Source organism: Protopterus annectens, chromosome 1.part1, assembly GCF_019279795.1.
Source record: "Protopterus annectens isolate FY-2018-M chromosome 1.part1, PAN1.0, whole genome shotgun sequence".
NCBI lineage: Eukaryota > Metazoa > Chordata > Ceratodontiformes > Protopteridae > Protopterus > Protopterus annectens.
The window spans coordinates 1,523,215,594-1,523,233,935 of NC_056726.1; the positions used below are offsets into that span (position 1 = coordinate 1,523,215,594).

At 39.6% G+C, this 18,342-nt stretch overlaps 1 protein-coding gene across 5 annotated transcripts in view; it reads left to right on the forward strand.

Moving 5' to 3' along the window:
* Positions 1 to 18,342, forward strand: part of COL16A1 (collagen type XVI alpha 1 chain) — a 3,146,845-nt gene that overhangs the window by 1,711,127 nt on the left and 1,417,376 nt on the right. For all 5 annotated transcript variants that reach the window (XM_044082765.1, XM_044082783.1, XM_044082773.1 and 2 more), the window contains exon 21: positions 2,742 to 2,786. In XM_044082765.1, coding sequence (XP_043938700.1) covers positions 2,742 to 2,786 — 45 coding nt within the window. The remainder of the gene's footprint in view (positions 1 to 2,741; positions 2,787 to 18,342) is intronic.

Genomic DNA, 18,342 nt, shown 5'->3' on the forward strand with positions numbered 1-18,342 from the left:
GAATTTATCTGTGTATTGGTAAATCACAGTCTGTGTTGTTCTTTAACAGTTTATTTGATATATACAGTTAGGAAATGTTTTTTTTCTTAATAAATAGGTCTAAAATGAAACAACTGCTGTACTTATCTATATTAATAAAGACTTCTAGGAAACAGTTATACTTTTAGCTAATTATTATTAGAGTTATATATATTTGTGATAGAGTGGTTGGGGGAGCATCTGTCTTCTCACTCTTTCATAATATTTGATGAGTTGGTTTGCTTAGGCATGGGGTGTTAGGCTCCGTGAGAGGTAGGAGGTATTATAGAAGTAATTGTTTTATGACAATCTTACTTATAGCCTTTTTACGAGTGTCCAAATAAGTAATGATTTTGTTCCTAGACCTACTGTCAGAATTTACTATTTGTATGAACATTAATAAGCAGTTCTTTATAAACAGAGTGTCACTACCTATGAGAAATAAACATATGTTTCTGATCAATAGGACAAATGATATTTATTAACTGTATTTCTATAAATGCTCATGAATTAAACAATGGAAGCAAGAGGGGTAACTTAAGTAGAAATCTGAAGCTGTTTAATTCTCAGGTTATCTTTCTACAGGAAACATACTTATTAGCAGAAAATATAACACACTTAATACTAAGAGTTACACTATACTATCTAGTTCACAACATAAGAGGAAAAACAGGGGAGTAGCTATTTTATGGAAGAATTCTTTTCCTATGCCTGAGGTTATGGGAACATATTAAGATGATAAATGTATGTTTTGTACCACTACTATAAAATATAATAAGAAGATATTAACTCTTGTTAATGTGTACTGGATTCCAGGAATAGGAGTCAAGATAGTGTTGCGGCTGTGATGCCTTTGCACTGGCCCAGTAATCAAGAAGCCTCAATCCTCACCACTAACACCAGTGAGAGATGTGCACACTGGGAGGATGGCAAGTACACACAAAGTAAAGTGCAATTTCCCTTAAGAGCACACAGAGATCACAGTCAGTCTGGGGCTGGTTTCTCCCTCTTTCTGCAGAACCCCAATAATACTTCTTCCTGGCACAGTTATAGAGTGGAGTCTTTAGCCAGAGTTCCAAGCCAAGTCCTTCCAGCACTCTCTCTGTCCAACCAGTGCTTCATGTCCCTGCCCATGTAACTCGCACACACACACACACACACACACACACACACACACACACACACACACACAAACATACACACACATGCACACACACACATGCACACACACACATGCACACACACACATGCACACACACACACACACACACACACACACACACACACACACACACACACACACACACGTTGAGATTTGATTTATACACAAACACACACCTGGGGAAGGCTGACACAGGTTTACTAGCTATACCCCCTTCTGCCCAGTCCATAAAGTAGTTAGCATTGCTACCAGAACCCCTACTTATCGGTAACTATAAGGCCTTTCCGAAACGGTGACCAATTCCACTGTGCAATGTTACTGTTATCCAAATGGTAAGTATGCCAAACTTTTAAGGCTATTCTAGAGTGGCATGTACTGTGTTACCAAATGCACGCAAGCACTCCAAGAGCTTAAATATCTGTAAGCAAACCAGCCACAATTAAAAGGTTTAAATATATTTAATAATAAATAATAAAAGCACAAGACAATACTCATTAACTCAGCACAGTGACAACAGAGTTCACAGTCACAAGAAATACTTTAAAATAACATAGGACAGTCTCACATAAATACAGAAAACATCTCTAATCTTGTTATAGTCCTATCTATCTATGTTCTAAATAATTTACTTACAGAACAAGGTAAAGTCTTGGTGAGTTATTTACAGGTCCAGAACAAAATTCAAAATGCACTCTTTCTCTCAGAGATAGTTCTTAAATTGATAATACACATTACTGCTGAATCATCTCAGCTTACAGTAGTTACATCTGCGTAGTTTCCCTTTCTTAGAGTTTTTCAAGTTAACGCTGTATATCCTAGTTTCTACTATGAAATATATATTTACATTGGCATATAGTTTACACACATTTCTGCTCTTTTACAGCATGGTGCACTGTGGTTACAGTCTTGAAGCTCAGCACAGCACATATATTTTTTTACATTAAGGCAAGCATACAAATCATATTACTATTCACAAATGACATAAAATTACTTACAAAATTCAATCTAGTTGGGCTGGCAGTGTGACAGGGTTGTCACACAAGTACATCATTTTTTATGTTTGTATTTTTTTTTTTTTTTGCAGCCTGCTAAACTCTGTTTAGGCAAATGTGATGCACCTGATATCACTGATACCATGATATTTGCCTGGTGCACAAATAAAATAGCAAGCTAGTTAATGTGATTCAGACCCAAGATTATCCTCTTTGCCACCTACACTATGTTTATTTTTTCAGTTTGACACTTTACTGGGATAAAGGCAGGTTTGAAAAGGACAAACATGGTACATTAAAAGGCAATACTCCCCTATGACCATCAGGTTTCTTATATTGGATTGCCTCCTTCGTGTACTTTAGGGAGTGTATACAGTGATACATAAGCTAAATGGAGCACCTTGTACAGTATGGAAATGTTTCAGTGTATGTGTTTTATAAGCTGGTTTATATGTCAGGGATTGGACGTTTATCTCACACTATGGGGCATTTATGTTACGTATTACTGATTATCAGTTGTTTTGACTTGGTTTTCCTAATCGCTATATTGTTTTTGTTTTTGCTTCTAGGGAAACCCAGGAAGCCCAGGACCTGGTGGTGAAAAGGGAGGTTCTGTAAGTAAACAGTCCCTTGAATAATAGTACATGTGCAATATGCATATTTTAGGTTTTGTCTTGAGGGATAATTGCAGTATGCCTCATCACTAGTCAATGTTTGGTTTAAAGGAGGAAGCTCACAAATGTACCGCACCAGCTTATGGAATCCATTGAAATGCAACTCTTTGCACTCATTTAATCGCGTCCCTCATTGTAAAGTACAGATCTGTACGAGGCAAAAATATAATCACGTTAGAGTCCCTCATTGTAAAGTACAGATCTGTACGAGGCAAAAATATAATCACGTTAGAGTCCCACATTGTAAAGTACATATCTGTACGAGGCAAAAATATAATCACGTTAGAGTCCCTCATTGTAAAGTACAGATCTGTATGAGGCAAAAATATAATCATGTTAGAGTCCCTCATTGTAAAGTACATATCTGTACGAGGCAAAAATATAATCACGTTAGAGTCCCTCATTGTAAAGTACATATCTGTACGAGGCAAAAATATAATCACGTTAGAGTCCCTCATTGTAAAGTACAGATCTGTATGAGGCAAAAATATAATCACGTTAGAGTCCCTCATTGTAAAGTACATATCTGTACGAGGCAAAAATATAATCACGTTAGAGTCCCTCATTGTAAAGTACAGATCTGTACGAGGCAAAAATATAATCACGTTAGAGTCCCTCATTGTAAAGTACATATCTGTACGAGGCAAAAATATAATCACGTTAGAGTCCCTCATTGTAAAGTACAGATCTGTACGAGGCAAAAATATAATCACGTCAGAGTCCCTCATTGTAAAGTTTAGATCTGTACGAGGCAAAAATATAATCACGTTAGAGTCCCTCATTGTAAAGTATATATCTGTACGAGGCAAAAATATAATCATGTTAGAGTCCCTCATTGTAAAGTACAGATCTGTACGAGGCAAAAATATAATCACATTAGAGTCCCTCATTGTAAAGTACATATCTGTACGAGGCAAAAATATAATCACGTTAGAGTCCTTCATTGTAAAGTACAGATCTGTACGAGGCAAAAATATAATCATGTTAGAGTCCCTCATTGTAAAGTACAGATCCGTACGAGGCAAAAATATAATCACGTTAGAGTCCCTCATTGTAAAGTACATATCTGTACAAGGCAAAAATATAATCACGTTAGAGTCCCTCATTGTAAAGTACAGATCTGTACGAGGCAAAAATATAATCATGCTAGAGTCCCTCATTGTAAAGTACATATCTGTACGAGGCAAAAATATAATCACGTTAGAGTCCCTCATTGTAAAGTACATATCTGTACGAGGCAAAAATATAATCATGTTAGAGTCCCTCATTGTAAAGTACAGATCCGTACGAGGCAAAAATATAATCACGTTAGAGTCCCTCATTGTAAAGTACAGATCTGTACGAGGCAAAAATATAATCATGTTAGAGTCCCTCATTGTAAAGTACAGATCCGTACGAGGCAAAAATATAATCACGTTAGAGTCCCTCATTGTAAAGTACATATCTGTACAAGGCAAAAATATAATCACGTTAGAGTCCCTCATTGTAAAGTACAGATCTGTACGAGGCAAAAATATAATCATGTTACAGTCCCACATTGTAAAGTACAGATCCGTACGAGGCAAAAATATAATCACGTTAGAGTCCCTCATTGTAAAGTACAGATCTGTACGAGGCAAAAATATAATCACGTTAGAGTCCCTCATTGTAAAGTACAGATCTGTAGGAGGCAAAAATATAATCACGTTAGAGTCCCTCATTGTAAAGTACAGATCTGTACGAGGCAAAAATATAATCACGTTAGAGTCCCTCATTGTAAAGTACATATCTGTACGAGGCAAAAATATAATCACTTTATTGCACAGACATTTGAAAACGTATTTTTTACACAGACAGCTAATGCATTTGGTCAAGTTGATATACATCAACAGGAGGTAAAATCCCTTGTGTAGATCTTTAAAATTTCTTGTAATCCTTTTGTCATGTCACTACGGGAGACACAGATTGTCCATTTTGTAACTTTTATCATTCGTCTTTTTGCTTCTCCCATTCCCTAAAAGATGTTTAGATTAACTTTTTCTCCTTGTTCTTTATTTTTATTGATTTTACATTTGTTTATCGGGTAGTATCTGACTGGGCTGGAGCCCGTTTTCAATGGAGACCTGGGGAGAAAAGCTCCACAACATACAATACATTTTAGACAGTAGACTAAAACCAGTACGACTTAGTACATGCTACTCAATTTCGAGTCTATATTAGATGAACAATCAAAATGTCGAATACGACATACTCGACACACTTTGATCGAACATTCTTCTAATCGAACCCTTAAAATAATGAAGAACAGAGTTCTGAAAAGTTTTATTTGTCCCACGCCTTCCCTACACTGACATGCAACACACACACACACACACACACATAAAACTAATAAATATAAACCTATACATTCGCACATCATTCAACAACTTTCAAACCTAAACACACTCTTCTACTTTTAAAAGAAAGTGGGGGGCTTCACCCCCCGACACACCCTGATGTGGGGGGCTCTGCCTCCCACCCCCCCCCAACTATATACACCAACTCTGAGATCACTCTACATTGGGGAAAGGGCAATTACCTGGTAATCGCAACATGCACGCACAAGTACGGAATTCACTTACCTAGCCATTCCAGACAGTGTAGCGTCCTTACGTCACAAGCTACACTCACCACCATGGCCAACTAAAAACTTTTTGGAACTCCAGTTTTCGTCTTTTTCAGTATTTGATTAGGTGAATGATCAATCAAAGTGTGTCAAGCATGTTGTACTTGACATTTTGATCGTTCGTTCATCTAATAGGAACCCTCAATTTCAGCATACAAAAACAATTTAGGCAGTAGACTAAACCAGTATGAATCGATTCATATTCATCAATTTCAGCAGAGCAGCACAGCATTTATAGTATTTGACATTGGAGTGCATACAGTGTGTATGTACATAATGTAAAAATTAGCTAATCTTTTCAAATGGAACTCACAGGAAATTAACTATACAGACTGAGAAAGAAATAGAAAAAGCTAGAGTTAGTAACTAGAATAAATTAGTGATAAAGAGTATATGTGAGTAGGTAGACAAAACAAAAGCAAAAGAGGAAAGAGAGAAACAACTTGCTTAACAGGAGTACTGGGAACTAACTTTGGGTGGCATGATGCCAGGAAATCTTCTTGGGCTAGGCTTATATAGGATCCAGGGCCATTAGCCTAGTACACACCTATGAGCCTATGAACAAGGGTAGACAGATATTGATGCGGGAAGAGAGTAAAAGCAATGGTCTGTATGTAGGAGAAAAAGTGAGGTGGTGTTGATTATTAAGAGTTATCCAGGAGAGGAACAGGGGCATAGCCAGTTGTTTATAAGGTGTTATTTTTAGTTTTAGTTTAAAAGTAGGATAGGATGGAGTACTCTGTATGTTTAGTGGAAAGGAATTCCAGTACTTAGCTGTTTTTGTTTGAATAGAGGGAGTCTCTATGGGTGTTATGAGACTGTGTAATTTTGAGCAGTGGTCTGCTGGTGGACCTGAGGGATCTGCTGCTGACATTTAGTTGGACCAGGGTTGAAACTGCAGGGCAGTCATTAGGATTTTTAATAATTTTGTGGGTGAGAGACAGTTAGTTTAGTGTTAAGAGGTTTGAGAGTTCGAGCCTGTTCATTTGTTTTAGAGCAGTGCAGTGATGAGCTTTATGAGGGAGATTTGTGGTGAACCTAGCTATTTTGTTATAGAATAACTCAAGGTTTTGGAGGTCAGCTTTGTGTAAGTTGGTGAAATTTTGTGAACAATATAAAACAGTGGGTAGAAGGTGAGACCTAGCAGTGGCTTAGTTTCATAGTTTCATAGTATAGTACTAGGCTATCTGCCCTGGGGCATTTGTAAGCCTAGCCATAGTGATGTGGCTTTTGCCACCCCGTGAAATGGTACAAAAAATGTACAGAATAAATTTAGAATACTGTCCTCTGTCTAGTAGTGATACAATGAAGGTCCCCTTATATAATAGAATTAGTTTACTGTGCCCCTGTCTAGCAATAACACAGATGTGACCCCTGGGGTAAACTTACGATCTCCCATCCACTCATCAAGATTTCTCTTGAAGAGAGTCAGTGAGGGGCTCTGCCTAATATGAACCGGGATCTTGTTCCAAAGCATGGGAAGCCTCTGGGTTATGAATCTATCCCTCCAGCATGTCCTATTCATACTTGTGCCGAGGTTTAAGTCTTTAGCTCTCGTGGTCCTGATGGATTTGGATTTTTTGAGGTGGAGCATGTCCATCAGATCCTGATTGGACATGGCCTTGTGCGTCAGGCAGAGATCACCTCTGAGCAGGCGGTATGCTACTGAATAGAGCTGAAGTTTCTTTAGTCTGGCAGAATAAGACATATGTTGGAGACCCTTGATCCTCTTGGTGAGGTACTTTTGTGGTCTCTCCAGCTGTTGCAAATGCCGGGTGAGGTACATACCAAATGGGGCATTGTACTCAATCATGGGTCTGATGAGGGAGGAATATAGGGGTACAATGACATCCTTGGATCTGGATGTGAATCCCTTCATGATGAGGTGTGCAAGGTAGAATGTTTTTCTAACCACTTTGGCAACGTGGGTGTCAAATGAGAGGTCGCTGTCGACTTGGGTCCCTAGGTCTCTGATTACTTTTTCCGTACTCAGTGGGTTGCTGTCTATGTGATAATTTGTGGGTACTTTGTTTTTCCCAAAGAGGATGACTATACATTTTTTGACATTTAGTTTAAGGCCGTGACTCCGGCACCAGTTGTCCGTTTCTGTGAGGCCTTTTTGTACGATGTGTGTGTCTGCTGCTGTATCGACTATGGCGCCTAGTTTGCAGTCATCTGCGAACTTTGTCAGCCACAGCCCTCCCATGTTTGCTTTAACATCTGAGAAATAAATGCCGAACAAGAGGATTCCCAGGACAGATCCCTGTGGGACACCACTTGTGACTGGCTTTGAGTCTGACATTGCTCCAGCGATTTTAACTTTATGGGTTCTGTCCTTTAGCCAGTTTGCAACCCATCTAGTGACATAAGGGTTTACTTTTAAGCTGTTGAGCTTATCTATGATGCCTGAGTGGGGTATTGTGTCGAAGGCCTTAGCCAAGTCCAGGTATGCTGTATGGACTGCTTTGCCCTCATCAATGGCTCTAGTGACTGTTTTGAAAAAGTCAACCAGGTTTAAAAGGCAGGATCTACCCTTTACAAAGCCGAACTGGGTGGGGTCAAGTGTCTGTAGGTCCCCTATGTCTCTGTTTATGAGTTCCATAATGATTCTTTCCATAGCTTTGCAGACCAGGCTGGTTAAGCTTATGGGGCGGTAGTTTCCAGGGTCTGTAGAGACACCTCCCTTGTGGAGTGGGACCACTGTTGCTGTACGCCAGTGTTCAGGTACATATCCTGAAGTAAGGCTAAGGTTAAATAGCATTTTTATGTGTGGGTTTAGCTCCTCTTGGAGTTCACGTAACACGCAACCCAGGATACCGTCAGGTCCCATTGATGCTGTGTTTTTTGCTTTGTTTAGGGCAGTTCTCACTTGGACATCTGAGATGACAGGGAGATTACATTCAGCTGGGATAAGTATTTCTTCTTTTGGGGGTGAAGGAGGGGAGAAGTCTGGCTTCAGGAGTTAGATAAAGTCTGGCTTCAGGAGTTAGATAAAGTTTAGCCCTATAGAGAGCTCCGAGTTTAGCATGGACTTTTTTGATGCTTGGGATATACGGATGTCAAATTTTAGTCGGTCATCTATGGTAATGCCTATGAACTTGGCCTGGTTAGTTGGCTCAATTTTAGTGCTGTTTGTGGATAGAATAGAGAGGGGTTGAGAATTGTTTTTGTTAGATCTGCTTATGAATATAATTGCTTAGTCTTTTTTAGGGTTAAGAATGAGTTGGTGGCTAGAAAGGAATGCTTTAGTTTCTTGAAATGCTTTTTGGATCTTGTCTTGGAGTTCTAGGGGGGAGGGAGCTGATGTGATAAGGGTTGAGTTGTCGGCATACTGTATGATTCTGGCTAGTTGTGTTGCAGACATAAGATTATTTGTAAAGATGATAAAAAGAAGGGGGCCCAGTATAAATCCTTGGGGTACTCCAGTGTTAACAGTCAGTAGAGGGGAGAGGGAGTGGTCCCATTTAGTAGCCTGTTGCTGGTTTGATAAATAGCTGTGGAACCATGTTAGGGTTGATTGGCTGAGGTTATAAGTGGCAAGTTTGTTAAGAAGTAGTTGGTGGCAGATGGTGTAAAAAGCTTTTGACATATCCAGGAAAATTGCTGAGACTAGTTGACTATTGTTCATAAGGTGGTGAATGGTGTTTGTGAATGTTATTAGGGCAGTGGTAGTACTATTCTTGGGGTGGAAACCATGCTGGCTGTCTGCTAGAAGGTTATTTCTTGTAAGGTGGTTTAGGAGTTGTGGCTGAATACATTTCTCAAGGATCTTGGCTATGGGAGGGAGGATTGCTATGGGGTGATAGTTAGCGATTTCTGTATAGGGGCCACCCTTGTGGACTGGGTTGATTTGAGCTATTTTCCAGAGGTGGTGCACATATTGTTCGGAGATGGAGCGATTGATTAGAATTGAGATCGGGTAGGCGATGGATAGAGCAGCGATTTTTAGGAACTCATTTGGTAGCTCGTCGGCAGCAAGGCAGCAGGTTTTAGTTTGCTTAGAAGATATTTTATGTACAATGTTTGAATAGGTTTAAAAAGAGAGGGATTCTGTTGTGCCAGATACTAGGGAGGGGATTGTGAGTGACGTGTGTTGATGGCTTTTTAGAAGGGTGGAGACAGAGTTAATAAAGTGTGAATTGAACTGTGTGGCTATGGTTTCAGAGGTATTTGATGTAGAAGGAGGGGGGTGGTGGGTCTACCGAGGTTGAGGAGGTAGTTTATTGTTTGCCAAAACTTTTGTGGGTTTAGAATGTGCTTTTGTTGGGAGGATTGGAAGTAGGCTTTTTTATCATGGTTTATTTTTTTCTTAGTTTGGTTTCATAGTTGCTGGTAAATGGTAAGCATGGCATTGTCTTTGGAGGATAAGTACAGGGCTCTGGCTTTGTCTCTTGTTTAATTAGTAGTTTAGTAATGGGAGACAGCCGTGGAAGTTGTTTTGCTTTGGTGTGTATTTTGCTAGTGGAGGCAAAGCAATTTAGGATTTCAAGAAATTTCTCATTAAAGAGTTTTACTGCAAGGTCCACTGGTAGGTATTTTAAAGGAGACCAGTCGTAATTTTGAAGTAATTAATTAAATAGGGCAGGGGAGAAATGTTTTTTGCTGTGGATGTATTTAAAAGGATTGTGGGTCTTGGGTTGAAATTTATTTCTTAGTAGGAATGTAGGGGTATGGTCACTAAGGTTAATAAGTAGACAGCCAGATTGGTGATTCAGGTTTGGTTTATTAGTTAATATCCAGTCCAGCAGAGATTGTTTTTTATTATGTTTATCAGTGCATGTGGGACAATCTATAACTTGGGAGAAATTAAAGAGGTTGATGAAATTAGGACTGTCAGAGCGGCAGGAGAGCCAGTCCAGGTTAAAGTCTCCTAAGATTGTAGTTTCTCGTCTGTGTTCTGCTAGGACTGTCAGAGCGGCAGGAGAGCCAGTCCAGGTTAAAGTCTCCTAAGATTGTAGTTTCTCGTCTGTGTTCTGCTAGGACTGTCAGAGCGGCAGGAGAGCCAGTCCAGGTTAAAGTCTCCTAAGACTGTAGTTTCGCGTCTGTGTTCTGCTAGGACTGTCAGAGCGGCAGGAGAGCCAGTCCAGGTTAAAGTCTCCTAAGATTGTAGTTTCTCGTCTGTGTTCTGCTAGGACTGTCAGAGGGGCAGGAGAGCCAGTCCAGGTTAAAGTCTCCTAAGATTGTAGTTTCTCGTCTGTGTTCTGCTAGGACTGTCAGAGCGGCAGGAGAGCCAGTCCAGGTTAAAGTCTCCTAAGATTGTAGTTTCTTGTCTGTGTTCTGCTAGGACAATCAGAGCGGCAGGAGAGCCAGTCCAGGTTAAAGTCTCCTAAGATTGTAGTTTCTCGTCTGTGTTCTGCTTTTCTCTTCAGTCCTGCCATTCTCTGACACAAACCCATTGGGTTCTGTGTTTGTTTAACATTCTCCTGCCAGTTTCTACCTTTTTAGCAGCCTTGTCTAAGGTACCACCTCTCAATCTAACACCTTTCATGTGGTTTCTACCTTATTTTGGCATCCTTCCATTGAGTGCTATCATTGCTTGTCACCCTCCATTAAGGTTCTGCCTTTTTTTAGCACCCTTAGGTTCTAGTCTCCGTGTCTCTAACCTACCTGTCAAACCGTGCCTTTTCTTCTCTAACATATTCCTATCAGTTTCTTTCATTCTTTTTTTCTGTAATGCCCTTCTTTCAGGCCTTAGACGTTTTCCTGACATCCTCCTAATGGGCCCTGAAGCTGTCCTACTGCTTAAAGTGATTTAACAACCTTTCCATCAAAATACTTTATTAAGCAACATTGAGAACATTCAAATTTAATCAAAGGAAAAGTACAGTTATCCAGAACATGTCAGACAATACTAGAAAAAATTGCAGCAGTCTTTGAACTGACTTGCATATTTATGTCCTAAAGACATAACTACGGTATATATTGATAAATATCAAAAAATGTGTCTATATCTCTGGAGCCATGTTTCCAATAACTAACCTGTACTGTTCAGGTCATTGTCTGATCAGACTCACCGTCTATGTGTCTCCTGCTTTTAGCTTATCCAGTTCTCAACCAAAGAGTCAAAAATCTTATTTTTCTAACAATGCAAGGATTGCCCCTACAGTAACTGCCCCTACAGTAACTGCCCCAGAATCCGCTACACGTGCCAGATTGCATGACTTTTTGGGCATTAATGTATAATATGTATGCAATCTGTTCTTGGTGCTGTATGTCTCCAGCATGCCTCAGTTGTTTTTTTTTTCAAATTTGGTTGGTGGTGGCTGCTATCTGTGCAACAGTTTATACTTAGCAAATGCAGCCATCAGAATGAAACTAAAACAATACTAGTCTTTGATAACCAGCACTCATTCTTATGAGCTAATACTGTACCCTGCCATACAACTCCATTCGTACATTTTTTGCAGTTGAGGTACAACCTCTCCCCAATGTAAATAGTCATCCTGCTTGTTATCAGCTAACCCTCATCTGATAGCCTTTGTTTGCACGGCTTGACCTTATGAGACAAGTATCTTCATTTTAAGCCATGCCAGAAAAGAATTCATGATAAATGACTGGCTACATTATGTTGGTTTTACTCTTACTTTTGTGTCCTGTGTAGTGTCTGAAAACAATATAAGAAGGACCAGTTCACCTAATTTGTCAAGAAATAAGTACATGAAGAATTAATTAAAATAATATGTATTTATGTTTGCTTTATTTATTTTTTGCTTGCTTATTCATTTATTTATTGTTTGGTTCACTTGTGTTAACTAGGTCAGCCTTACTGGACAGACTGGGACCTGGGAAAAAAGCCCCTTAAATGACAGTAGAGCAGTTTTTGGTTAACCACATATGCATAAAGTTGCAAAACTGAGAAACATAATGTAGTACCTCAGATAATATTCAACAGTCTGATAAGAACCTGAAAGAACAATATAGTAAAATACTTCAGAAAATAATAAGATGGCATTATTACTTTCATTCGGAAGACCCACACCTGGGATTCAGAAAGATTATCACCACCAGCACTAACCCGGCAGTGACTCACTGCCCAGTAATCTGGTCATGATGATCTATCATTCATGTCCCTGAATCGAACACTGTACTGTTAGACGTAATCACAGCAGTGTTTCCCAGCACACGTGTGCTCATGCATGCATGCACACACATGAACACACACACACACACACACACACACACACACACACACACACACACACACACACACACACACACACACACACAGTCACACACAAACACACAGTCACACATACACACGCACATTCAGGCAGCAGCAAACATGCTCCTTACAGCCAAACTCACATTCACACAGATAATTACATACACCCAGACATCACATAAAACACACATGCATCCTTACATGCATGTGACATGCCTTTGCATAAATTTCAAACAGTCACAATAACATCCCTGATCGTTGCACTAAAGTAAAAGGAGGTGCACTATCAACAGATGGGAGGGGGGGGGGTGCTGTACTCTAAATGTATGCTATCCATCAGGTGAGACATTAAACCAAGGCTTGATCTGCTTATGTTGGTGGCAGGTCAGGTGGATGTAAAAAATCCCATGGCACCTATTCAAAGAGGAATAGATGTTCATTGATGCCTTGGCCAAATTTTCCCTGGTAATATAAATACCATCACTGGTCTCCCCTGAAAACAGGCTACTTGTCTTTTCCTTTCCATGGGGGTTACTTGTTCCCCCTTTTCTAGGATGTATGGTCTCTCATGCACAGTTTGATTAAAAATAAATAAAATAAATAAATACTAGCAGTGTTCCACACATATTCCATACGCATATTGGATAGCACAGTGGGGCAGTGGTGCAGCAGTAGGGTTGTCACCTCACAGCAAGAGGTTCTCCAGTTCGATTCTCAGCTGGGGTGCCTTCTGTGTGGAGTCTGCATGTCCTCCCTGTGTTTGTGTGGGTTTCCTCCCATATTACAAAGACATATTTCTGGAGCATTTCTTCCTGGGCCTCTGCTGAAAATTGGCTATTTCCCAGTTGGACTTTCCTGGTTAACAAATTTAAAATAAAATAAAACATATATCTTCCACATTTATACATCTAGTAGTCTAAATAGTTCAATGCCATCTTAAGAGTGAAGAAGCATCCCCAATCATTTTCTTGCAAAACTTAAAAGTAAATGCACACTGATGGGAAATAGGAAATACACCCTGGGGATCACTTATGTGGCTCTGCTCGACAGGGGCATAGGAGATTAACTGGTAAATGACGACCAGGAAGTTCCACGGTCTGGGTAAACCACAGCAATAGCACGTACCTCCTTGTACAAGGTTGAATGTTCTCACTGTTACAAAAAAGTTCCACGCTGAAGAATTTTCACCAACGTATCTGCAGCAATAATGGAATTTATTCTTAAAAACATACGAACTGGTACAGCCAACACAACGCCATGCAATGAACACATCCAACAGAATTTACCCGGGTTTCGTCCGCCAAGACGAACTTCATCAGAATAACTATACCACTAACTACCTCCCTTTTATATACACAACAGATTCAATCAATTACCTAATTAATTGATAATTAAGTATACTATTTAAACAATTTATCCATAAATATTGTTAAAAATCAGGTAAATATAATAAATTCATGTTTTATATATATATATTCATTGATTGTATGTTATATATCCACAGAATAAACATAAGTATTATTTAAAAACCACATAAAACATTATAAAAAATTAACTACAGCATAATTATACAAAAAACAAAACAAATATTCTATTCCAATTCCTATGTGAGTATGTATATGGTAATATATAAAAAATACATGAAATAATATATGAAAAAATATATATAAAAAATATATATAATATATATAAAATAAGAAAAAATATATGAAATAATATATATATGAAAAATTGTGTACTTAATGATGCAATGTGTATATATGTGTATAACATCATAAATTGATATACAATATCTCCTATAAACTCTCCACCCTAATATATACATATAATATATAAATTATATATAAATATATTATTTACCAGTTTGTGCTTGGCATAGGAGATTAACTTTTTTGGGTGGCATAAGCCAGGGAACCTTGTTGGCTAGGCTTACTTAGGCCCTTGGACTGATAGCCTAGTACCTACATATGAAGCTATGATAAAATAGCATTATTTGTTTAATAATATTAGCTGGACAGTCATGACTTGTAGAGGAAGGCAGACTATAAATCATGAGGCAGGAAGTGAACACAGTTCCTTAACGGCTCATAGGTTCATGGGTGTAAACTAGACAAATGGCCACTGGGATGTTTATAAGTCTAGCCATGCAACCCAAATGTATTCCACGACTTACTGTGCCTTATAGGATTATTGGATCATAGGAGGTTACTAGGCTAATGGCTCCAGGGCCCTTACAAGCCTAGCCAAGTTCAACCCATGTTCCCAAGGGTGTCTGGTTCAAGCAGGCACTACAATTGGCACCTATTGCCTCTGTCCAAGAGGGATACAGGTGGAACCCCGGGGTGAATTTCTGGTTACCCATCCAATCATCCAAATTATGCTTAAAAATATGGCCAGTGAAGGGCTTTGTTTAACATAAATAAGAAGCTTCTTCCAAAGGTGGAGCAACCTCTGTGAGACAAATATGTCTGTCCAGCAAGTTCTGGTGATGTCACATATCAGGTTAAGGTCCTTTGAGTGAGTGAGCCATGTGCCATTTGACTGGTGAATGTTCAGCATTTCTATTAAAAGTCAGTCAGAGATTGCTCTATATGCAAGGCACAGCTAACCTCTGAGCAGTATGTATGACACAGAGTAAAGTGACAATAATTTCAGTCTGTCTGCGTAAAACAGATCTTGAAGACCCTGAATTTTCTTTGTAAGGAACCTTTGTGGTCTCTCCAATTACTGCAGGTGTTTGGAAAGGAACATACCAAAGGAAGTGTTGTACTCTGTTAATGGCCTGATGAGAGAAGAGTGCAGGGGGTTATAACCTCTTTCTTTCTGGAGGCAATGCCCTTACTTATGAGATGAGCAGTATAAAATGCCCTTCTTATCACTGTGGAGACATGGTGATCAAAGGTAAGATTGCTGTCAACCTGTGTGCCCTGATCTCTCACCACTGACTGTGTACTTAGGGTATTGCTATTGATGTGATGTTTGCAGGAACATCATCCTTGCTAAAGGGGATGATAATACATTTTTTTTGCATTAAGTTTAAGACCATGAGTCTGGCACCAGTTATTAGTCTGTGTAAGACCTTCTTGTAGGATGTTGACATCGCTTGAGGTTTCAATGATCGCTACCAGTTTTTAGTCATCAGAAGACTTTGTCAGCCACAGTCATTTAGTTTTAGCCTGTAGTTTGGAGAAGTAGATTCAGAACAGTAGGTTTCCCAGAACCAATCCCTTTGGAACACCACTAGTTTCAGGTCTGCTGGAGGAGGTGGAGTCTCCTGTTTTGGCCTTATGAGTTTTATCAGTGAGCCATTTTGTAACCCACCTAACAATATATGGGTTGATACCCAGCTGGGTGAGTTTATCAATAATGCTTAAGTGTGGGATTGTGTCAAAGGCCTTGGCTAAGTCTAGGTAGGCTGTATGCATATATTTGCCCTCATCTAGGGCTTTGCCCTCATCTAGGGCTTTGGTGATTGTCTCAAAGAAGTCCACCGAGTTTAACAGGCATGATCTCCCCTTGACAAAACCAAACTGGGTGGGGTCGAGCATTTGGAGATTTCCTGTATCTTTGTTAATAAGGTCCATGATGATTCCGTCCATGGCTTTGCAGATAAGGCAGGTCAGGCTAATAGGTCTATATTTCCCAAGGTCCTTACAGGTTATTTTAAGGGTATAATTAGGGCATGATTTAATGTGTGCCTCTGTGCATCACAGACATAGCTTTCAGACCTGGCGTGAATTTCTGATTTCCCAACCACTGGTCTAGGTTGTATTTGAATATGGTTAGTGTAGGGCTCTACTGGCAAGCCTATTCAAAAGATTGGGGACTCTCTGAGATATATACCTGTGCCTCCAATACATCTTGATTAAATTGCAAACAAAGTTTAAATCCTTAGATCTATTAGTTCTGGCACTTTTAGATCTGGTAGTGTTGGCACTTTTCATTTTGTGGATATGCAAAAGGTCCACCAGAGTGGGATGTGAGGGTGCCTTGCATGCCAGGCATAAATTGCTTCTCAGCGTCTGTAGGAAATAGAGTACAGAGAAAGGGCTTTGAGGTGATCTGCACAGGATGTTGTGTTTGCGCCCTGTATTCTTTCTGTAAGGAATCTCTGTGGATGTTGAACTTTTTGCTTGTGTATGGTCAGATACTTAAAGAAAGGTGTGTTATACATAGTGATGGGTCTGATGATGGCTGAATACAGTGGCACAATGACTTCCCTGAGCCAAGATGGTATGCCCTTTCTTATAAGTTGGGTGACATAGAATGAGACAGGTTACTATCTACATAAGTCCCCAAATTCCTGACTACTCTGTCTACTTTTGGGGGTGTTTTATCTATGAGGTAGTTTCCCCTGGGTGGGTAAGTTCCCCAAAGGTACTATTATGTACTTCTTAGCATTGAGTTTTAATCCATAGCTTTAGCACTAGTCATTTGTCTATGTTAGACCTTCCTGTAAGATGTTAGTGTCTATGGGGGTGGTTCTGTGATTGCTCCTAGCTTGAAATCATTTGCAGAAGTGGTAAACCAGAAGGCCTTGACATTGGCCTTGACTTCTGAAAAATAGATGCCAAAGAGTAGCAAACACAGTGCAGACTCCGGGGGAACTCCACTGGTGACTCTTTGTAGAGGTGGTCTCTCCAACCCTAAATTACTGGGTTCTGTCTGTGAGCAGATTGCCTTTGTGGTGAGTTACATAGGGGTTTATACCTAATTCTGTAATGCCTTAGCTAAGACAAGGTAGGAAGTATGCATCATTTTGCCCCCATCCATTGCAATGGTGGCCTTCTCAAAGAAGTCCACCAGGTGCAGTAGGCATGACCTGCCTTTGATGAAACCAAGCTGGGTTGGATCCAGTGTCTGAAGGTTTCCAATCTCATTTTTAATCATTTCCATGATAATTCTTCCATGGCTTTGTATATGAGACTTCTCAGACCAATGGGTCTGTATCTCCTGAATCTGTTGTTGGTATGCCCTTGTGCAGAGGGATGACCAGTGAAGTCTTCCATTCACATAGCTCAAAGCCTGTGTTGAGGCTATGGTTGAATAGTTACACCAGCAGCCCTGATAGGTTATATTTCAGGCTATTTAAGAGGCATCCAGGGATATTATCAGGCCCATCAAAGCTGTATTCCTGGCCTTAGAGGGGAATATCTAAGACCAGCTCTCTATTGATAGTTGAAGGTATTATGTTAGATGGTATTTCTTGGTTTGGGGCCAGCTGTGGGCGAGAAGAGGGTAAAGTTGGAGTTGAATTTGCCACCAGAAGATTTGCTATATTTCCTGGTTTTGTGAACGTGTTTGCATTTACCAAAAGGTCAGCACACTGTTGTGGTTTAGGTCATATCTAAAGAAGGCCTTATGGTTGTCCTTGGCCTGTGACACTATGATATTTTTGTGGAAATGTGGACTCAATTGTTGATTTGTATTTTTGGTGATTGGGCAATAATTTCTTTGAATATGTGGACTTGCTTTTATATTGAGTTTCTTGAATGTGTTCTCTGAATGACACCCGTGTATGAGCTGTGATGACGTAGTTTCATCCCTTTATGGTGAAGCTCAAATAATTATTTGATGAGATATATGTGTGTTGTTAATTTGTTGAATACCTGTTGAGACTGATGTAAATTGATTTTTGGACTTGACTAATGCTGCAATCTTTTGATTAGCATCACGTGTTATGTTTTTGT